This window comes from Centruroides sculpturatus, unplaced genomic scaffold (assembly GCF_000671375.1).
Source record: "Centruroides sculpturatus isolate CEXI.00-Female unplaced genomic scaffold, Cexi_2.0 scaffold99, whole genome shotgun sequence".
NCBI classification, from domain to species: domain Eukaryota; kingdom Metazoa; phylum Arthropoda; class Arachnida; order Scorpiones; family Buthidae; genus Centruroides; species Centruroides sculpturatus.
In genome coordinates, this window is record NW_019384321.1 from 1,037,679 (window position 1) to 1,057,225 (window position 19,547).

Consider the following 19,547-nt stretch of genomic DNA (forward strand, 5'->3'; position numbering starts at 1 on the left):
AAAAATTTAAGAATAAACAACTATTCCAGAAATTCGGATCAACGGGATTTGACTGTAATAATGGCCGGATGGCCAAAGCGGCTAATGTTAGCCTGACACCCTAAGACCATATATTTTATATTATATTTATTATATTATTATTTGTCTTGTATTTGTTTATTATATTATTATTTTTATATATTACACAACATTATGTAATTGTTGCAAATTCGAAACGAAAGGGGGCGTAAATGTCAGTTTCGAAATGGTCGATTCAATGTCGAGGAGGTCCACTCGTATTAAAAGTAGGCTATTTATTGTTTATATTATTGTTGATTGCATTAATTTTAGCGTAAAACTGCTGTACTTCAAAGACTTTTCTGATTGACTGTACCCAAATGTTCATAATAATTGAATTAATTATATTTTTGATTAATTCCATATTCATAAAAGCTTTTATAATTCATGTATTAAAATGATATTTTTCACACAATACAATAAAACATTCTAATTTTATAAGTTGTGGATATTAAAGAATTGCTAGAAATACATGAAATTTAATTCCAGAGTTAACATTTCTGGAAAGCGATGTTTGTAACATTGAAAATGCTGGTTAATGTGTACCTAGGTAGTCCAAGCAGCGTTGCCAGATCTGCCAGATCTGAAGGTTAAAAAGTAGCGTGGTTGTGCTCCAAAAGTAGCGGATTTGAACTGTTTGTAGCCCAAACAATAAAAATGAATTATTTTGCAACTATGCACTTTTACTAATGAAATAAGTTTGTAATATATATATTCGGTGTATCTGCATCAATTTTCTCTCTAAATCAAAGCCAGTCATTCGCAGGTGAGGCGATTCATTTTTTGAAGTTAGAGACTTAGCGACTACGGTTTTTGTTTTCAGTTTTAAGCCACCCTGTTTCCATTGTATCAAGAACTGTTGTATCAAAATTTAATAACTTTTGGATCACTTATTGGGAAAGAAAATTGGCAATTCCAACAGGATAATGCTGCCATTCCTGTATCAAAGTCAATTAAAAATTGGTAACAGTGCAAACTAAACAAATATCTAGTGTTGCCAGATCTAAAGTTACTAAAATGTAACAAGTTCGATACTCGTTTAATACTGTACTTGTTTTAGTGCTAAAAAGTACTAAAGAATTAAACAAGTATCAAACATGTTACGTTTCAGTAAAACTATCATTCATTGCAAATAGAAATATTGAACAAACAAAACTTTAAAATAAAAAATATAAAAACATGGCCGATGGTAATACATATAATTTCATTATACTTAATTGTATAAATAAACAAAGTTGCAACGTTTAGCAAAGATAAAGATACTTTCTTCCGTTTTCCATTCGTCGTTCGCGCCAGTAGACAATCCACAATTTCACAAGCACAGAGGCGACCTTGCTTGTGAAATTGTGGATTGTCTACTGGAGCGAACGACGAATGGAAAACGGAAGAAAGTATCTTTATCTTTGTTAAACGTTGCAACTTTTCATTACACTTAATTGTATAAATAATTAAATAAAACTTTATTAGTTTTGTATAATACAAGAAATGTGTTGCAATTTTATATATGAAAACAAAAAAGTAGTGTATTTTTAAGATTTGTAGCCTGAAGATAATTATCACTAGCCCAAGAAGTAGCGTGTCGCCCAATTTGAAATTTTTGTAGTGAGGGCACTTAAAAGGTAGCCCAATCTGCTACTTGTAGCCCAATCTGCTACTTTTAGCCCAATCTGGCAACCCTGAGTCCAAGATGGAGGCACTTCCGGTTGAGACTAGTAGCGCTCCCAACGATGACTGTTGGAAGCGAAACGCGATCACGTGACAACCTAAGAAAACATCGACGCCTAACTAAAATTTCTAGATTAGACACTTGTTCTACATTACAGACTACATAAGATCTAAATTAAGTATTAAAAAAAACCAGTGTTTACAAAAACAAAAAAAAAATTTTTTTACTTATGTTTTCAAAACTTGTCATTGTCTTTTCCTTCTTTTAACAGCAACACGATTGCCAATTGTTTCCAGTTGGGATGTTTCTTTACTTTTACTTGTTGATTTTACATTCCTACTGTTCTCAACTTTGTTATTTTTCTTCACTTTCATTTCCTCCATTTTCTTTCAGGGTTCTGGGGCAGCAAGCACAGTCACTGGTTCCTTCCATACAGGGATCTTACCTGATCCTGGATATATAAAACTTAAATGTTTCGCAAACAATTGGAAATGTTCTCCAGGCTTCATTGTATGCCATTTAAACAACTTTTTGTACATGAACATATACAGATAGGAATCCAACAACTCTTCGGTATAATGTTTGGGCAAATGTTTCGTCTTTTAACACACCCCATAACCTTTCTATCTTCTGAGTATGTATACCGCTGTTAGGGTTCACAAAATTTTCTGAATGATTCACTGTCTGGTGAACTATTTCTACACCTTGTACTTCGTTTATGTGATTGTAACCCCTCCACTCGTCGGTCAAAACTGTACTTCCAGAATTAACAAATTTTGAAATTATCCAATTCAATGTCTCTTCACTCCTGTCGTTAACTTTACAAATAAAGCATGTTATCCTCACCACACACTCTGCCGACTACTCATCTTGTGCCCTTCAATTTGCAACCCTGTTGTATTTTCATCTGGATATTACAGTTTCGTCAATTTCCACAGTTTTGTTCGGTCCTCCTATTTTAAATGACGATACGTTATTCAAGGCTATTATCATAACCAAACATATATAGTTTGCCCAATCAATAGACGTATGATTACTAATACTACAAGCCAAGGCTGCATTTGTTAGCATGCATTCTACGCACAACAAGTGCCATATGAAGGAAAATATGTTGCCCCAAGAAATATGTCTACACTTACCTTTAAAAGTACCAACAGAGGCAGAACCATTTTTTTTACAATAGGTGCATCTCATCGCTACGGATTTCCTGTCGGCACGGTACACTAATTTACACAGACAGGAACAATTAGTACAAACATCTTCGACATGCTGTAAACCAAGTTTTACAGCTAGTTTTACATCCAACAAAATTCTCTTATCCAGCCCTAAATCATTATATTCATTTTCAAATAACCTGAAGTAATAATATTCATGAATGACACTTACTCCAAAATTCTTCAGAAAAAATATCTTCAGACATCATTATTTCTTAAATTTGAAAAATAATCTTATAAAGAAACAAATAATTAATTCTAAAAATAAATAAAAAAGTAATAATAAAAAATAGGAAAGTAAATATTCAAAACGTTCTATCAAAATTCTAAAGGCACAAACATCTAGTAAATGCTATGACAGTGAGACAAATTAAAAATTTACATATTTACATATCTCTACCTTCACAAGCAGTAATGATGTATTAATTGATTTGCATATAAATATACTGGATTGCGAAAAACACTTTCTATAGTTATCATCCTAACGATTTCCAGAAGAGCCTCCATCTTGTACTACTTAGGTACACAATATCTGTTTAAGTATGTTAACTAGATTAACATACATAAACATACATCTAGTTAACGTACTTAAACAGATATCGACACCTCCTAAACTTAACTGTTTTGGACTTCAAATCTTTATACCTAGGTACACATTAACCAAAATGCTATTTTATCTTTATCACTTGCCGTCTGCTGTATGTTGTTCTTGCTTTATGTACAGAAGTAACTTGGATGTCACTCACTAATGACTGAGTGGATAAAACCGCTGAACGCAGGCACGAACCCAAATGCTATTTGGAGTTTTTCAGGTTTTATTCGCATTTGTTACACTTAAATAGGGGACAGTTTCCCGTAAGAGTTGTTTTCCTCAGCAGATTTCCCACATATTACGTTGCCATAATCAAATAAACATAAACTTGGATGTTAGATTGTATTGATGCAGTTTTAAAATAAAATTACTATCTTTTTCTATGATAAAAGAAGCTTTCTTTTTGTTGCATAAAGAATAGACATCTAATTATGCTGATTTAAATATAAAATTTTCTTGAGTGATATTGTTATTCGACTTTTTTAATCAACATCAAACGATGTTAGAATGTTAATGTTGCTTTTATGTATGTATGCACAATATATGAGTACTCAAGAATAACAAACCTTAAGGTTGAATAATCTGATGTGTTTACAAGGGGTTTGTATTATGTGTATAGTTTTTGGGTCATTTTTGACCCCTCCCTCCCCTGTTGCATGTAATAATGTAATTTTTACAAACCTTTTTCCTTTAATTATGTGTTCAATATTTTATAGTCCTCTAATATTGAAAAAAATTACTTCAAAAAGTTTTCTGCATATATTTTGTAAATTACAGTTTGTTTAAATGAAGGTGAAGCACTTTGCACCAATAAAATAATGAAGAAATGCAACTGTCTTTTAATGTTATGCTAATTTTAATTAACCAAAATTCACATAAGTATTCATATAGTACGATATATATTTATATGTTACTGTGAAAGACCAAAATTAGAGAATTTCGATATCCTCTGGTGAATGTTGACACATACCAAATATGTTGGTGAAAGACCTGAATATTTGATTATATTATTATACATTCGAACAATCACCATGTATGTCGACAAGCACAGATAAGCTTTGGTGGAGGTCAAAGAAATTGTTAATACTTTTGAAGAAAATTTGAGCAGTGACCATAATGAATACCATATTCCAAAGGAAAATATTGAAGAGGAGCTGCAACCCACCATGTCTTCATATCAAGCCATGACTGAACATCACAAAGTTATTTCTATAAAAAAGAAGAGAATCATCTACTGCAAGCAACGAACATGTTACAAACCTCAAAGAAGAAAATTTCCTTCTGCTCAAATTGGTGATATACCGTACGAATACAAGTCCCTGATGTCGACCGTGGCTGTACAGATGCCCGAAATGTGTTAGCTGTTGTTGTTGGAATACAAGACTCTGACTTTTATCAATTAGCAAACAAAAATGGTTCCCTCAAGCAGCTTTATACCTGTAATCAATTCATAATTTGTAAAGAAAAGTTACTTTCCATAGATGGGATTTCTTCTCAAGAAATATTGCTGAGAGAAGCAGCTGCAGCTAATTCGAAAAGTGGATGGCAAGGCTATACACGCTGTCGTTACAAAAAGAAGTGTTCCACGAATAAATGCAGTTGTAAAAGCAAGGGACTCTTGTGTAATTCAAAGTGCCATAATAGTTTAAGTTGTTGCAATAAATAAGATTGTATAACTTTACTCACATAATTTATGTGTAAGTTTATTATTGTATTATTTTCTTTAATGATTTAGAATGTACTGTTCGTTTTAGGTTCAATAGTTTATTTACATGTGCTGTTACTTAAGCTTTCTCCTATTTTGACATATTAAAAAGTTGCATTTTTGTCTTAACATAATAAAAATATTCTTATTCGTTTTTATTTGCCAGTGTAAATGAGAAATAATGATATTTAGCAAATATTTCATACATACACAAAACAACTGTGAATGCTGATATTCACCGGAGAATGTTGACATTCGCCAGATATCGGTCATTCACAGTAACATATATATCAAATGCCTTTTGTCTGTATTGTAGATAATTATAAACATTTGGTTAAACATAACAAAGAACAATTTACTTTCAACAATGTATTACTGTCTTGGTTATGTCTGTACACAAAAGATTTTGAATCTTTTGATTAATTTGTTAGTAAAATGCTAAGACAGTTGCATTTCTTTATCTTTATTATTTTATGATAGTTTGTTCACATGAATATAGTAAGTAGGACTATAAGAAATTCTTATGTCAGTAATACCACTAAAAAGTCCACATAATAAATGTCTAGACCCCTCCCTCATTATTTACAATGATAATCTTTTTACAACCCTCCTCCCTCTTAAATTGTGCAAATAATTAATTTACAGTCCAACTCAAAACAAGAATTGTCATCATCATGTAATCAAGTTAATGATGACTTGACAAAACTCAGCTTTCCTTTCAAATCACATACTTTCCAAAGTCTATAACTTTCATTTCTTGTATTTAAAAATAGAAAGAATATTTTTGTTAATATAATAAAACAAAATATTAAGCAATTGCTTTTATTGTAATTGAATTTATAGTTTATAATCTGTATTTTGATTTTACTTTTTAAAACTTACTTCTTTTGTAGAGAAATATGTCATATTTGAAGTTTTAGATAGCTCAATATTAATAGTAGTATATGTAATACATTCTAAAATACATTATTTTCTTGCAAATTGCTCTATAATTATTCTCTTTTAGTAGTAATTTTAATATTTTCACATAACAGTAATCAAGATATTCATAATTATTCTGATTCTTTTGTAATAAAAACTATAACACTGTCTTTTACTATGACTTTATTTATATGAGAAATTACAACTGTAGAAGGGAGAAAAAAGTTATATTGAATATGATTAATGCATTTATAATCCTTATAAGATTAATCTTGTGAAACAAATGTATTTTGTCAATATTAATCTTACTGCAAATTATGGATATAATTAAGGTTTTCAACAACCAATTAAAGAAAATTGATATGTTTTCTTGATAGCAATTTAGAAATATATACAAGATAATCAAAGTATATTTTTCATTGTGTCAAATAAGTTAAAAGGTAATTGCCAAATGATAGATTTGAATTGCTGACCTCAGTTCAAATGTAGAAGTGGCTTTTAACATCATTGCTTTTTCCATGTTGANAACATGTCTCTTATATTCATCTGTTACTTCCATTTTAAGAAAATAAACAACTGAAATGTTCCCAATTCTGAACAGTATTATATGAATGAGATCCAATTTAACACTTCAGTGTAAAAAGTATCATATTAGACTGGCATTTTTAACAAAAAAACAAGATTTTTCTCAAGGTCATAAAATACGCATGAACTTATGGACTGACCTGATAGTTCACCCAGACAGTGAGTCAATTCCCGGACTGTCTGGGTGAAAACCAGACGGGTGGTAACACTATAGTACAATAACACAGTATATATATATATATATATACTGTGTTATTTATAAAACTTCTTTCTAAAATAATATATAATTATTTTAGAAAGAAGTTTTATAAAAGTCATTTAGGAAATGGCAGAGTTTACATTATGTACACAAAGTTGACAAATTATCAAGGTGGAAATTATTACTAAGATTATTAATCTTGTAGAAACAGAGGATGTGAAAGGTTGAGATAGTTTCTGAACACAAGTCACACTTTTTACCTGATGTAAAAAGAATCTGTCCTTCATGGTATGTCAATATATTATTGGGTCTAATTTGAACAAGAAAGGTTTTAAATTTGTACCCAATATGGGTGAAGGATAAGTTCTTTTTGCTAAACAAGTCTAATAAAATATCATATATGTTAGGAAGATACATATTTTCTTTGAAGGTCAGAAGCAATTGATTTTTTAATCATGTTTTTGGTAATGGTTTTAAGTAACATTTTCCTTAATGTTTCATCTTGCAAGAAAGTTGATAGAGATAAACCATACTGATTTAGAATTTCAGAAAGCCTAGCCCATCAGTTTTGCTTACTTTTCCATAGCCGTTAATTCATTTCAACAAAAGTAGTAAAGGTTATAATGAGCTGTTGGTTGTTAATAATCTGATTAAAATTTGACAATCCTCAGTACTGTAATAGTAGACATGTTTGTTCAGTTCAACTCTAATCTAATAGCTTGTTTTGAATGATTTTCAATGTATGTAAAATATAATATCTATGCAATTTATCCTGCTTTTTGAAAAATTTAGAACCATTGTGAAATATGCTTATGAAGAATTTTAAAAGTTAATTGTTATACCCCACTGACAATATTTATTTATGACATCTATTTTCCTTTGTAGGGATATCTTAGTGGGTGCTAGAATCACCACATTATCAGCTTGGAAATCGAGTGAATGACTTTATTGTCTATAAATATACCATCATTTCCAGTGTTCTCGTAATTAAAAATGCAAAAACTGAAAAGATGAAATGATGAACCACTTTTGAATAGGCCATTTCATATACAAAATTTTATCTCTCTCTTGAGAATGAACTTGGTTGTTCAAAAGTGATAGAGAATAACTTGTAAATAAAAGTAAACTGCAGAAAACAGTTTGTTTTTTGTTATTTTTAAAAAACTTTGAGTTTTTTTTTTACACATTAAAAAAATTGTGAAACACGGTAGAGTTGAACAAGGGAAAATATTTAACCACTATTGAANTATTTCTTAAATTTGAAAAATAATCTTATAAAGAAACAAATAATTAATTCTAAAAATAAATAAAAAAGTAATAATAAAAAATAGGAAAGTAAATATTCAAAACGTTCTATCAAAATTCTAAAGGCACAAACATCTAGTAAATGCTATGACAGTGAGACAAATTAAAAATTTACATATTTACATATCTCTACCTTCACAAGCAGTAATGATGTATTAATTGATTTGCATATAAATATACTGGATTGCGAAAAACACTTTCTATAGTTATCATCCTAACGATTTCCAGAAGAGCCTCCATCTTGTACTACTTAGGTACACAATATCTGTTTAAGTATGTTAACTAGATTAACATACATAAACATACATCTAGTTAACATACTTAAACAGATATCGACACCTCCTAAACTTAACTGTTTTGGACTTCAAATCTTTATACCTAGGTACACATTAACCAAAATGCTATTTTATCTTTATCACTTGCCGTCTGCTGTATGTTGTTCTTGCTTTATGTACAGAAGTAACTTGGATGTCACTCACTAATGACTGAGTGGATAAAACCGCTGAACGCAGGCACGAACCCAAATGCTATTTGGAGTTTTTCAGGTTTTATTCGCAGTTGTTACACTTAAATAGGGGACAGTTTCCCGTAAGAGTTATTTTCCTCAGCAGATTTCCCACATATCACGTTGCCATAATCAAATAAACATAAACTTGGATGTTAGATTGTATTGATGCAGTTTTAAAATAAAATTACTATCTTTTTCTATGATAAAAGAAGCTTTCTTTTTGTTGCATAAAGAATAGACATCTAATTATGCTGATTTAAATATAAAATTTTCTTGAGTGATATTGTTATTCGACTTTTTTAATCAATACCAAACAATGTTAGAATGTTAATGTTGCTTTTATGTATGTATGCACAATATATGAGTACTCAAGAATAACAAACCTTAAGGTTGAATAATCTGATGTGTTTACAAGGGGTTTGTATTATGTGTATAGTTTTTGGGTCATTTTTGACCCCTCCCTCCCCTGTTGCATGTAATAATGTAATTTTTACAAACCTTTTTCCTTTAATTATGTGTTCAATATTTTATAGTCCTCTAATATTGAAAAAAATTACTTCAAAAAGTTTTCTGCATATATTTTGTAAATTACAGTTTGTTTAAATGAAGGTGAAGCACTTTGCACCAATAAAATAATGAAGAAATGCAACTGTCTTTTAATGTTATGCTAATTTTAATTAACCAAAATTCACATAAGTATTCATATAGTACGATATATATTTATATGTTACTGTGAAAGACCAAAATTAGAGAATTTCGATATCCTCTGGTGAATGTTGACACATACCAAATATGTTGGTGAAAGACCTGAATATTTGATTATATTATTATACATTCGAACAATCACCATGTATGTCGACAAGCACAGATAAGCTTTGGTGGAGGTCAAAGAAATTGTTAATACTTTTGAAGAAAATTTGAGCAGTGACCATAATGAATACCATATTCCAAAGGAAAATATTGAAGAGGAGCTGCAACCCACCATGTCTTCATATCAAGCCATGACTGAACATCACAAAGTTATTTCTATAAAAAAGAAGAGAATCATCTACTGCAAGCAACGAACATGTTACAAACCTCAAAGAAGAAAATTTCCTTCTGCTCAAATTGGTGATATACCGTACGAATACAAGTCCCTGATGTCGACCGTGGCTGTACAGATGCCCGAAATGTGTTAGCTGTTGTTGTTGGAATACAAGACTCTGACTTTTATCAATTAGCAAACAAAAATGGTTCCCTCAAGCAGCTTTATACCTGTAATCAATTCATAATTTGTAAAGAAAAATTACTTTCCATAGATGGGATTTCTCCTCAAGAAATATTGCTGAGAGAAGCAGCTGCAGCTAATTCGAAAAGTGGATGGCAAGGCTATACACGCTGTCGTTACAAAAAGAAGTGTTCCACGAATAAATGCAGTTGTAAAAGCAAGGGACTCTTGTGTAATTCAAAGTGCCATAATAGTTTAAGTTGTTGCAATAAATAAGATTGTATAACTTTACTCACATAATTTATGTGTAAGTTTATTATTGTATTATTTTCTTTAATGATTTAGAATGTACTGTTCGTTTTAGGTTCAATAGTTTATTTACATGTGCTGTTACTTAAGCTTTCTCCTATTTTGACATATTAAAAAGTTGCATTTTTGTCTTAACATAATAAAAATATTCTTATTCGTTTTTATTTGCCAGTGTAAATGAGAAATAATGATATTTAGCAAATATTTCATACATACACAAAACAACTGTGAATGCTGATATTCACCGGAGAATGTTGACATTCGCCAGATATCGGTCATTCACAGTAACATATATATCAAATGCCTTTTGTCTGTATTGTAGATAATTATAAACATTTGGTTAAACATAACAAAGAACAATTTACTTTCAACAATGTATTACTGTCTTGGTTATGTCTGTACACAAAAGATTTTGAATCTTTTGATTAATTTGTTAGTAAAATGCTAAGACAGTTGCATTTCTTTATCTTTATTATTTTATGATAGTTTGTTCACATGAATATAGTAAGTAGGACTATAAGAAATTCTTATGTCAGTAATACCACTAAAAAGTCCACATAATAAATGTCTAGACCCCTCCCTCATTATTTACAATGATAATCTTTTTACAACCCTCCTCCCTCTTAAATTGTGCAAATAATTAATTTACAGTCCAACTCAAAACAAGAATTGTCATCATCATGTAATCAAGTTAATGATGACTTGACAAAACTCAGCTTTCCTTTCAAATCACATACTTTCCAAAGTCTATAACTTTCATTTCTTGTATTTAAAAATAGAAAGAATATTTTTGTTAATATAATAAAACAAAATATTAAGCAATTGCTTTTATTGTAATTGAATTTATAGTTTATAATCTGTATTTTGATTTTACTTTTTAAAACTTACTTCTTTTGTAGAGAAATATATCATATTTGAAGTTTTAGATAGCTCAATATTAATAGTAGTATATGTAATACATTCTAAAATACATTATTTTCTTGCAAATTGCTCTATAATTATTCTCTTTTAGTAGTAATTTTAATATTTTCACATAACAGTAATCAAGATATTCATAATTATTCTGATTCTTTTGTAATAAAAACTATAACACTGTCTTTTACTATGACTTTATTTATATGAGAAATTACAACTGTAGAAGGGAGAAAAAAGTTATATTGAATATGATTAATGCATTTATAATCCTTATAAGATTAATCTTGTGAAACAAATGTATTTTGTCAATATTAATCTTACTGCAAATTATGGATATAATTAAGGTTTTCAACAACCAATTAAAGAAAATTGATATGTTTTCTTGATAGCAATTTAGAAATATATACAAGATAATCAAAGTATATTTTTCATTGTGTCAAATAAGTTAAAAGGTAATTGCCAAATGATAGATTTGAATTGCTGACCTCAGTTCAAATGTAGAAGTGGCTTTTAACATCATTGCTTTTTCCATGTTGATATCTACATTTGTTCAACAGGTTTTTCCTGTATTTTGTATTATTTAGATGTTTTTACAAACCAATATCTACTGTACATTTTAAATTTATACATAAGAAACAATTAAAACTAGAAATAGATACTGATAATATTTTAAAGTTAGAGTTAGAATATTATTATATTTTCCAATTTTGATATTTCCAAATTAGAGATGTACTAGTACTGGGTAATTAATATTTATATACAAGCTTTTATTTGGCTGCTGCAGAACTAGTGGACACCTGGAGATTACTAAAATATTATCATGTAAAGCATTTACTAGCATTAAATAACTGTGCATGAACCATCATTCTAGAATGTGGAGCCAATATGCAATGGCATCTTTTTCCAAATGTGGCAGAATGGCATCATCACAATTGTCAACTTATGACTGTGCTCATATTGCAGCTTGTATGTATTGTAGTTAACAATAACAGTACAGTTATAGTGTTGGTGGTGGAAGCCAGACATTAAATTACCATACAAGCAAGAGATTGTATGCTAACCTGATGTCAACCAGGTCAGTGAATCAACAGAATGGAGCAACTGACCTAGATCATTTTGAATGCCAAAGTTAAAGGAAATGTTTGTAGATATGTTGCAGAAAAACTAACAAATTGATACATTAATGTAAACATGAGACAGATATGTTATTTTCCTGTGTAAAGACTTAAAGTAATAAGCTGGTATCCTTGGGGGCTGCATTATGCTCAAAGCCTTCTGTGCAAGGACTGCAATAGATGAATGGAATTTTCAGAATTCAGGATTGAAGATACCCGTATATTCTACAAAGAATCATAGAATCATTTAGTATGATGGAGCCTTGTTTCATGTGGGAGGATTTGTAAACTGCATAGCTTTAATTATTGGGTGTCCAATGATAAAGATCGACAATTTGTTATTGAAAAGTTGAAGTCATGCATCAATGTGCATATGATGAGGAATTAGGGATTCCATTCTACTTTGTATCTAGGCCTACATCAGCAGAAAAACAATGATTATAGAGTGTTATATAGAGTATTACTTGAACATGTTAAAAATATCCTATTGTAAACACTTGGGAGAACAAAGTACAGCCTACATTTAGTCCACATTACAGTATTTTATATCTATATGTTTACTTAGCCAAGTTATGGCCAGATGAATATGCCATTATCATTTTACTAATTTATATTAAAAATGTTTGTTTTTAAAACATTAAAATCTACATTAACAAAATTGTACTAAAGAAAATATAGGTAGCCCTTGGTTTACGCCGCAGTTCCGTTCCTACAAAAGCCGCCGCAAATCGAATCAGCGTAAAACGAACCCATATTTACACTGAGGTATAGGGTTAGGTTCTACATAAGTGAAAAATAAGCTAATAATTTTGTTTATTAATACNTGTATTTGTAAAATCTAAGTGACTCGTACAACATGGAATTCATATAACACGGAATTATCTACAGTGTTATAGGAGTGTCTACTGTATTGTTTTCTTTTTTCAAATAAATTTTGTACTACAAATCTCTAGAAAATTCAAGAAACTTTTGTATCAACCCTGTATCTATTACTTTTATAAATGAAATAATAGTAAATAATTTTTTTTCAACAGAATTCAATTATTCATCTGCCCGCCGATATGGTGAGTTACTATTTTTTATCTCAGTTATTCGTAGATCGACATTATATTGCTGCATACATTAATGTATATTTTTCTCTTCTCGGTGTTCCTCTCCATAATCGATACAGTTGTAAGTGCAGTCTCCATTGTTAATTCTAAACCTTTAGAACGATTATATAATGAAAATTTGTTAAATTATCTTTATTTAGATGTCGGCAAAAAGGGAGCTTTTTCGCCAACAGTTATCTCCTGATTTGTTAGCCCACAGGAAGAAAAATGATGCTGGAGCCGTGAGTCCAACACCCAAAGAAATGGACGAAGATTCTGATTACGTTGGCTTTTCCAATTTGACAAATGAGATTTATCGGCTGTCGGTCAGACGAGGATTTCACTTCACTTTAATGCTTGTCGGTATGTAACTTTTTATTCTATAAATGTACTGAAAGTGTACAAAATTATATATATTTCCTCTATTTTCATCTACGCACGCTTCAATAGGAGAAGCGGGATTGGGAAAATCTACATTCCTGAACAATCTCTTCCTCTCCAATATTTACTCCGACGAATATCCGAGTCCTTCCGAAAGAATCAAACCAACAGTGCAGGTCAGAAACAATATTTTAATGTACAATTAATATTGATTTAACTCATAACATGCAATTTCAGATCGAGACGACGAAGCTGCAGCTGGAAGAAAATGGCGTCAAGTTAAATCTAACGGTGGTGGATGTACCCGGATTCGGGGATTCTTTAAACAATACTGGATGGTAAATTTGTTAACAGTGCGAATGAATTGAATTTAAAATATTTAAATAAAATGATTTTCAGTTGGCGTCCAATAACTAATTTCATCAATGAGAGATTCGACCAATATTTAGAAGATGAATCGCGCGTGAATCGTGATGTTATTGTGCCAGACAATCGGGNAAATAGCACACAAACACCAAAAAAACAGTTACAAAATACTAAACTTTACTATTATTAACATTTTCATTCATCTAAAATGAATGTCATAAAGTAATGCAGAATGAAAACCATGAAGAGACTTCATGAAGAACAATTCTTAAAGTGTTCTGTGCAGCATTTGTTCTACATTACCTTATGATATACAGTACATTTTAGACAAATTAAAACATTAGAAATAACAAAGTTTAGTATTTCATAACTGTTTTTTGGGCTGCAATTTGAAAAAATTGTAGACCTATAAATTCCTGTTGTTGTTCGTCTCGCCATCCGTCCAGCTGTCTGTCTTTCCTTAGCCTCAAGAACAGTGTTAGGTAAATGAAATTCAAGACGAAATGTGGAAAGCTTGGGGGGCAGGCGGTCCCAATTAACAATATATGAACTTCTGATGCAAACCAGAAGTCATGTTATTTCAATTAAAAAATTTTTCCCTGAAAGGAGTTAGATAGATGACCGATACGACTCCATTGCTAAAACTATGATGTACAGGGTGAAAACACTACTAATTTGAGGTGGAGAGCATATTTAAATTAAATAAATTAAAAATGTGATTAAAAATTGCAGCCTACATTGTGACAATGTCACAATAAATAATTGCTTGTTTGGTGTTTGTATTATTTTCTGTCAATTACAACCAATTTCTATTGTTGTGTATTTTAACTATGATTTAGTAATATGTAATTTTAATATATAGAAGTTTAATTTTGAATTTTTGAATTTTTCAGATATGTAATGGATGATACAAATGATGATACTCATCTCTGCCTCAGATGCAAGAAGACTATCATAGGTCTTGAAAATTATATAATTCATCGAAGACAAATGTGTATGTATCTTCTTTCATCAAGTAATGAAACTTCTATGCTCAGTCCTTCAATTGAATCAGAACATAGAGAAAATCCTTACATTGTTCACCTTTCTGCAGATCATTTTTTCTCTAGTTTAGAACTTCAAAGTAAAACCACTGCTCCTAAGAATTCGATTGTGGAAACTACTGAAAGTCAGAGAATCTCTACACTTAGTGATTCATCTTTGTTTTCAGATCAAATACTAAGTAAAAATGATAATGCGTCTTGCAAAATTTCAAATGTAGAAATAGATTTTCATCTTGATGTATCTAATAGCAGCGAAGATTGCCAAAATTATTTTTATCCGCCTAGATCACACACGGGTGGTAAATGGAAACCGGGGACACGACCCGACATCGATAATCGGAGACAGTGGGATGTTCACTCTTATCCTCCCTCTCCTGCTGATGAAATTGATACTTATGATGAAATTTCTGTGGATACAAAAACAGAGAAATTGAAACATACCAAAGAAGATATAAACAGCACTAGATTAGAAAGTAGAAACACTTCAGAAACATTTCCTAAAGAAATAAATCAAAAGAAAACTATAAAAACAAATTTAATGAGAAAAAATGTTGCGAAAAATAAATCTGAAAATAATGAGAATGATTGTAAATGTGCACCTTGCAACAAAAATTTTGAAAACAAAATGAAACTGATGATTCATCTTTTGTCTTCCGAACACCAGAATAAATTTGATAGCGTTGATCAATGGCATAATGCTGTTTTTTGTCATCAGCAAAGTTTAGTTTATACATCACTTTTTCAATGTTTAATCTGTAGATATTTTTTCAACAATGATAATGCACTTATGACTCATTTAAAAACAGCCTGTCACATACAAAAAGTGAAACAATTAAAAGAACCACTTGTGTGTTTATCATGTAATTTTGAATGTCATGGAAGCAATAATTTATTAAATCATATACTTTCTAAAAATCATCAAAAACAGATATGTTGTGTGTCTCATTATCATCCCATTGTAATTAAAAACAAGTCCATGCATTGTATATGTTGTAATTGGGCCAGTAATTGTCAATTACAGGACACACATCTTAGGCAAGAGAATGTTATTTCTAATAGTATTAACAGAGAGCAAAGTGCCAATAATAATAATCCTAAAAATACTCAAGTGCAAGTGCCTACTATAGAAGAAATATTATCTAATTCTGAATTGTTGAACTCTGTTAATGAAGAACAATTGAAATGCACAGATTGTAATTCAAATTCTGTGTCATCTATTGAATTAAATGAAGATCAGAACAGTTGTAATTCAAACCAAAGGATATCAAAGATTAAAAATATAATAAGAAGAACAAAAAGTAGTAAAAAGAAGAAAGAATCTGAATATGATAGTATTCAAATAATAAAATCTGAAAATAATGAGAAAACTAAACATAATGATAAAAAACAAATAATTAAAAAATTTTTATGTCCTTATTGCAGCAAACCTTATCCTAAACATCATCTTAAGTTTCATATTTTTACACATACTGGTGAAAAACCATTCAAATGCTATATATGTAGCAGAGGCTTTGCACAAAGAAGTACACTTCAAGTCCACATAAAAAGACATCTGGGATTGAAACGGTTTAAATGCGACAAATGTGATTTTAGGACCGTACGTAGAAGCGTATTACTTAGGCATCAAGAAATCCATAAAAGTAATAGACCTCGTAATTGCCTTTGCGACATCTGTGGTTCTCCTCAGTTAGATCAATGGTCTCTCAAGCAACACATGAAAATCCATACAAAGAGTACTCACAAATGTACCCATTCTGGTTGTCATTTAACATTTCGTTCTCCAAGTGAATTACTGTATCATTTACGGGTGCACACAAATGAAAGACCTTATCTTTGCGACATTTGTGGTTACTGTGGTAAGACTCCGCATCAATTGAAAAAGCACCAGAGATCACACACGGGAGAGCGTCCTTTCAAATGCAAGCATTGCAATTATTCCGCCACTCTCAGCAGCCATTTACTTCGCCACATGAGACTGCATACGGGATCAAAACCATACAAGTGTCCTTATTGTCCTTATGCTTGTAATACTCAGGAAAATATTAGAAAGCACATTTTGAAAACTAAGAAACATGCAGGTAAGAAAATGTACCCATGTAAATTTTGTGATTTTGCATGTAATGAATTTCAAGATTATCGCGAACATCTGTCAAAACAACACGCAGACCAATTTCCAAATGGAGAAAAACAAATAGACTCCTCAGTTATTGCTGGGGTATATGTAAAAGATTTTCCAAGACAGGTCGACGAAGTTGTTCCATATTCTCCAAGAAAAAAATCTCCAGAAGTTGCAAAGAAACAGAAGAAGAAGAAAGATAAATCTAATACAAGGACAGATATAAAACATTCAGAGATGGAATCCCAAAAAACTGCAATGCCAGAAACTATAACAAATAGTGAAATTTGTGATAACGAACAGCCAGAATCAGTTTTGTACATAGAAATTCCTCCAGCGAGCCTTCCACAAAACGTAAGTTCAGAAAATATATTTAAAGACATTTCCAACGAATCGAATTTAGGAACACAAGTATCTATAGATAATTTAATCAATCGTACCGTTTCCGAATCATACACTTACTCCGATGATGGTACAGGAACCCAAATATTAGTTTCCAACGGTTTAGATTGTATTAATACAGATGAGATGTCCAATTTGATCGATCCTTCCACACTTCACATAATTGATAATACAGAAAACATCATATTTATCTACGTGCCTTTCACCTAACGAATCGAAATTTATTCTCATCTTATAGCAGTTTTAGTGCGAATTTTCTTATTGATCGATCTAAAACCAGATTTAAATAAATTGGAATTATCTTAATATTTAAGTCGAGTTAGCATGTGTTTTATATGGAAAATTTTAATGTTTTTCATCTGAAACTACGATAAGAATTGAATTATGAAATATCGATTTGAAATTTTATATTAATAATATAACTTAGGCTATATCGCAATGTAAAAGTTTAATGCCATGTATTTATATAACAAATTAAATACATGTTATAGGTACTGATTATATATATAACAGTACAGTATATGTTAATACAGTATTACAAAGATAAGATTCATACACAAATATATGCTCTTACAGAAATGCAAATTGCAAGTACTCAGCATAGTTATAACGTTCAGAAAAGATACCTTTGTAATCATTTAAAATTATCGTTATTGAATTTTCTTTGTAAAAATATAAAACTTTTAACGTAAAATACTATGTACTACATCCTTATCAATACCGATTTCGATGGGCAGACCGTAACTTAAGGCAAACAAGTTTCGTTTATTCGTTTATGTTACAATTATGCATTTTGGGCCAGCCTTTCTTCAGACTATTAAAATAAAAGCATTATTATTATATAACATTGTAACTTTTGTGTATATTATTTAGTCTATAGTAGAACTGTTTCGCTTAACGTTGCATTTTGTATGAACCTACCGATGAAGCGGTAAACAAAGCGGGCAAACAAAATAAACGGTAGCCAAATCTTGCAACACTGGAAGGAATACTAAATAATGCTGGAGTTGGAACTCAAAGGATTATAGACCCAAATGCGCGGAAAGGAGAGAAAGGTTGGAAAATTAAGGGTCAATATTTGCATAACAGGTAGTATATTTAACCTTTCTCACTACTATTTATCTTTTGGCTAGTGATGCAACGAATAGTAAGTTATATTCGGCCAAACTATTCGGCTTGATTAACGCACGTACGAAAATTGTCGCGCAAACCGCATTATGGCAAGGATGCGTACCCTGCTCTCTATTGACCCGCTGTCACTACGCTTCGCCAATCGCGTTAATTCTTGACAGTTGAAGCGGACAGACACCAGCGTCATGGCAGTATGTGTTAAGTGATGATATCAATGTGGATAACAATGAAATGACCTACACGTGTAGAGAAGGACGCGAAGTGAAAATGTGAAAATAAATATGAAATTGAGTCGATAACATAATCGAACAAGTCGAGGCAGCTTATTGGCGCGAAATTTGCGGCCGTCAATGCCAAATAATTGTTCTCATAAACTTCGGAAAGCTAAATGCTTGTAATGAAAGTCACTTAGCGCGCATGGGCGAAAGCCTGGGGCCGTTCAGGCTACCAAGCTGTCTGAAACTTCAGTTACGATTAATAATTTTGTACAATGAAACAAAAAAGTTAATTTCATTTTCGAGTTTATAATAAGGGATGATTTCATAAAAACGCGTTACAGTTCATTGATTATTATTATTTCACGTTTTATGACCTAAGTTTCTATCTAATGTGCCCACGCAGTAAAAGTTTTCACACAAATTTTTTACCCTTTTTCACCCCATTAGGGTTGAATTTCGTAAAATCTTTTCTTAGCATGCCTAAACTTTACAAAAGGAATA

General features: G+C 30.9%; 2 protein-coding genes across 2 annotated transcripts; both read left to right on the top strand.

Annotated features, from left to right (window-relative positions):
- The first annotated feature begins 226 nt into the window (after positions 1–226).
- LOC111625786 (zinc finger protein 585A-like) lies at positions 227–18,894 on the top strand. The gene is made up of 2 exons (XM_023369007.1): positions 227–284; positions 15,030–18,894. The coding sequence occupies exon 2, from the start codon at positions 15,037–15,039 to the stop codon at positions 17,905–17,907; it is 2,871 nt and encodes a 956-aa protein (XP_023224775.1). The 5' UTR covers positions 227–284; positions 15,030–15,036; the 3' UTR covers positions 17,908–18,894.
- LOC111625587 (septin-7-like) lies at positions 13,337–14,326 on the top strand. Its single transcript, XM_023368774.1, has 6 exons — positions 13,337–13,362; positions 13,470–13,471; positions 13,551–13,752; positions 13,840–13,946; positions 14,008–14,108; positions 14,170–14,326. The coding sequence occupies exons 3-6, from the start codon at positions 13,551–13,553 to the stop codon at positions 14,324–14,326; spliced, it is 567 nt and encodes a 188-aa protein (XP_023224542.1). The 5' UTR covers positions 13,337–13,362; positions 13,470–13,471.
- Positions 18,895–19,547: the final 653 nt, after the last annotated feature.